At 49.4% G+C, this 2943-nt stretch overlaps 1 protein-coding gene across 1 annotated transcript in view; it reads right to left on the bottom strand.

Annotated features, from left to right (window-relative positions):
- The window catches only part of LOC108799968 (mitochondrial peptide methionine sulfoxide reductase-like), a 170831-nt gene that overhangs the window by 167051 nt on the left and 837 nt on the right, over positions 1–2943 (bottom strand). Inside the window, exon 2 of the mRNA XM_018571918.1 lies at positions 2272–2462. Coding sequence (XP_018427420.1) covers positions 2272–2419 — 148 coding nt within the window. The 5' untranslated portion in view covers positions 2420–2462. The remainder of the gene's footprint in view (positions 1–2271; positions 2463–2943) is intronic.

The raw sequence follows: 2943 nt of genomic DNA, 5'->3' as shown, positions 1-2943 counted from the left end.
TGATTTCGTCGAGTTGGCGGGCGGATTTACATTGCTGGACGACGTGATTGGCCATGGATTGGACAATTTATTTTTTTTTATTTTTTTTGAGGGGGTTTGGAGATTAATAATAAAGGAACTATCAAAAAAATGGCTTTTGTTTTTTGTTTAATTAAAGGACTTTTTTCAGGGTGTTTTTTTTTCACTATTTTAGTCACTCTGTGGTGAATGAGTGGAGGTAACAACTACCCCTTACACATACACAAGGGGGGGGGGCAGCATCTGGGTGCCCCCTTTATGAAAATGAAGGTCTCATTAACAATGGTGCCTGACCACATCAAGTGTAACATTATATGCCACTGTCAGATATATACCCCCGTGTTTGTACAGCGACCCATCAAAGCCGAGACGGAGGGGAAAATAAGGGTCAGGGGTCGATGCTAGCGCTGCCCCTAGCAAAGGGGAGACCCCTTTGCTGGTACATGGGCTTCTCTAATCTAAGGTGAGTAATGACTAGGGATGCACCGATACTGTTATTTGGGTGAGTACTCATACTCTAGACATCACAAAAACCTGAGCTGCTGCTGGACAATGATCGAATGTGTGCAACCCGCTCCCCCCCCCGCCACTCCCCCCTTAACCAGATGGGTGAATGTTGGGTTTGAGTGAATAATGACAAGAACGAACGTTCTCAATACATTTGAACGTATTGTGATGCAATGCTGCATTATGGCCACGAGGTGGCGCCGAGGGGAACAGGAAACAAATACTGAACAACATTAAAAACAAATATTTTTTAGACTTTAGCTGAATATTTCCTGCCGGCATCACGACCCAAAAAACATTCCCCTTATTGCCGACACTCACAGCGATGCCATATGTAAGATGAGCCGTCCAGTTCCCCCTACGTTTGTGCTTTATATGTTACGTTTCCTGCTGGATCAGCCGAAAACGCTCTCCGTGTGCACCCGCCCTCATGTGATATTAAAGTCAAAATGTGTTTAAGTCAGGGATGCACCGATACCGATACCGGTGCCGATGCCGAGTATTACGCGTACTCGCCCAAATGCTCCGATGCCTAGCCCGATACTTCCGGTATCAGGAAGCCGGGCGCCGCGTCATTCCATGTCAGTATCGGTGAGTACCGGGAAAAAAATATCGGTACTCGGTACCAAAATACCGATATCGGAGCATCCCTAGTTAAAGCTGATGTCAGATGCTGATCAAATCACCGGCTTCATGCTCCCTCATCACCTCACAACAAGGGAGCATGGAGTCGGCTTCCCGGCCAATCACAAAGCCGGGTGCTGCGTCATTACACGGGCCCCTGGCTTCCTGGTTGTCCGGAAAGCCGGCTCCACATGCTTTCTGGTCACCTGGTGACTAGAAGCATGAGGACGGCTTCCCTGCTGATCGGGAAGCCGGGTGGCGAGTCTTTACACGCCGCCTGGCTTCCTTAATGGGACTTCCGGTATCGGTATTCGGTATCGGTGAGTACCGGAAAAAAAAATATCGGTACTCGGTGCATCCCTAGTTAAAGCTGATATCAGGTGCTGATCAAACCACTTACAATGGATGCTTCTCCTTGATGTTTAAAAGTTTGAGCTTCCTGCAGAATCAGCAGCCGGTCCCCCTGAGCACTGGCCCTGATATCCTGTTTTTGGGGCGACTCCTTTCCCTTGAAGGGTCCCATGGAGCCACCCTTGTGTGTGCTCGTAAGCTGCGTGTGTGTCTCCACAAACACACATAATAGAAGTCACCAGCACTCGAAGATATGTGCAAGAAGTAAAGCACTTTTTTTTTTTTAAACAGCTTCTTTGCAGCAGAAAGATGACACTAGGGGTCCAATAGACCCCCTACTGCTACCTTAAAGAGAACCTGTCACCACTAATATGCTATCCCATAGGGGGCTTGTAAGACCCCCTACCCCTTAGGGGGCTTGTAAGACCCCCTACATGATAGCAATGAAGTTAAAAAAAAGGTCCAAAAGACCCCCTGCTGCCACCTTAAAGAGAACCTGTCACCACTAATATGCTATCCCATAGGGGGCTTGTAAGACCCCCTACATGATATCAATGAAGAAAAGTAAAAAAAAAAAAAAGGTTTGGAAAGAAAAGTAAAAGAAAATAAATAGAAAAGACAAAAGTTAAAGTCCTCCTGACCTGCTGACCTCCTGTGTTCCATTTGATAAGAGCTCCTGGAATGTGGAGCGCACTCTATTCTCCTGACACCCGAATCCCGAAGACATAAAGCCGTCACTTCTTTGCGGTTTGGAAGACTCGGCGCGCTTACCTGAGACCTGCGTCTTCTCCGACCTGCCGGACAGAGCCGCCTCCCTGCTGGGCAGACTGGTCTTGGAGCTCATGTCTCCCATGAAGGGGCCACCGAAGAGCTGGAAGAGTAGAACCCGGGCGGAGAGCAGCCGGGAGGAAGTCAGCATGAGAACAGGAAACAGCCGGGAAGTGCAGCGCTTCTGTAATCACCTGCAGGAAGGAGGAGATATCACAATTCTCATTGGTTGCACAAGACTGGAGAGAGACGATTGTGTCACTCAGGAATTAGAGTCTTGCACGGTTGTAGCGGCTCCTGCCCTCTTCCTCTGATGTCACTGCACACCGCGAGCGTCTCACAATGTGCATTAGAAGCTGCAGCGAGTGACACAGAGCCCGCCTCATTTCCTGGCTGGAGGACATCCAGCATCATTTAGCTCATTTCTCCCTAACCTGACTGTCCCTGGCCCCGCTCCTTTAATTCATTGGATTTCAGTTCTGTCAATCATGGAAGCTCGGCATCACATGTGGGCGTTACCTAGGGCGGTCTGCATGCAAATGAAGCCTGCCTAGGACCGCCCACTCCTCCAGGGGTGGGAGAGAGAGGGGGAGGGAGAGAGAGAGAGAGAGAGGGAGGGAGAGAGAGAGAGGGGGAGAGAGAGAGGGAGAGAGAGAGAGGGCGAGAGAGAGAGGG

This window comes from Nanorana parkeri, unplaced genomic scaffold, assembly GCF_000935625.1.
Source record: "Nanorana parkeri isolate BGI_ZX_2015 unplaced genomic scaffold, ASM93562v1 scaffold1864, whole genome shotgun sequence".
NCBI lineage: Eukaryota > Metazoa > Chordata > Amphibia > Anura > Dicroglossidae > Nanorana > Nanorana parkeri.
The sequence above is the reverse complement of the archived record's forward strand: the minus strand, read 5'-3'. Positions and strand labels throughout refer to the sequence as shown.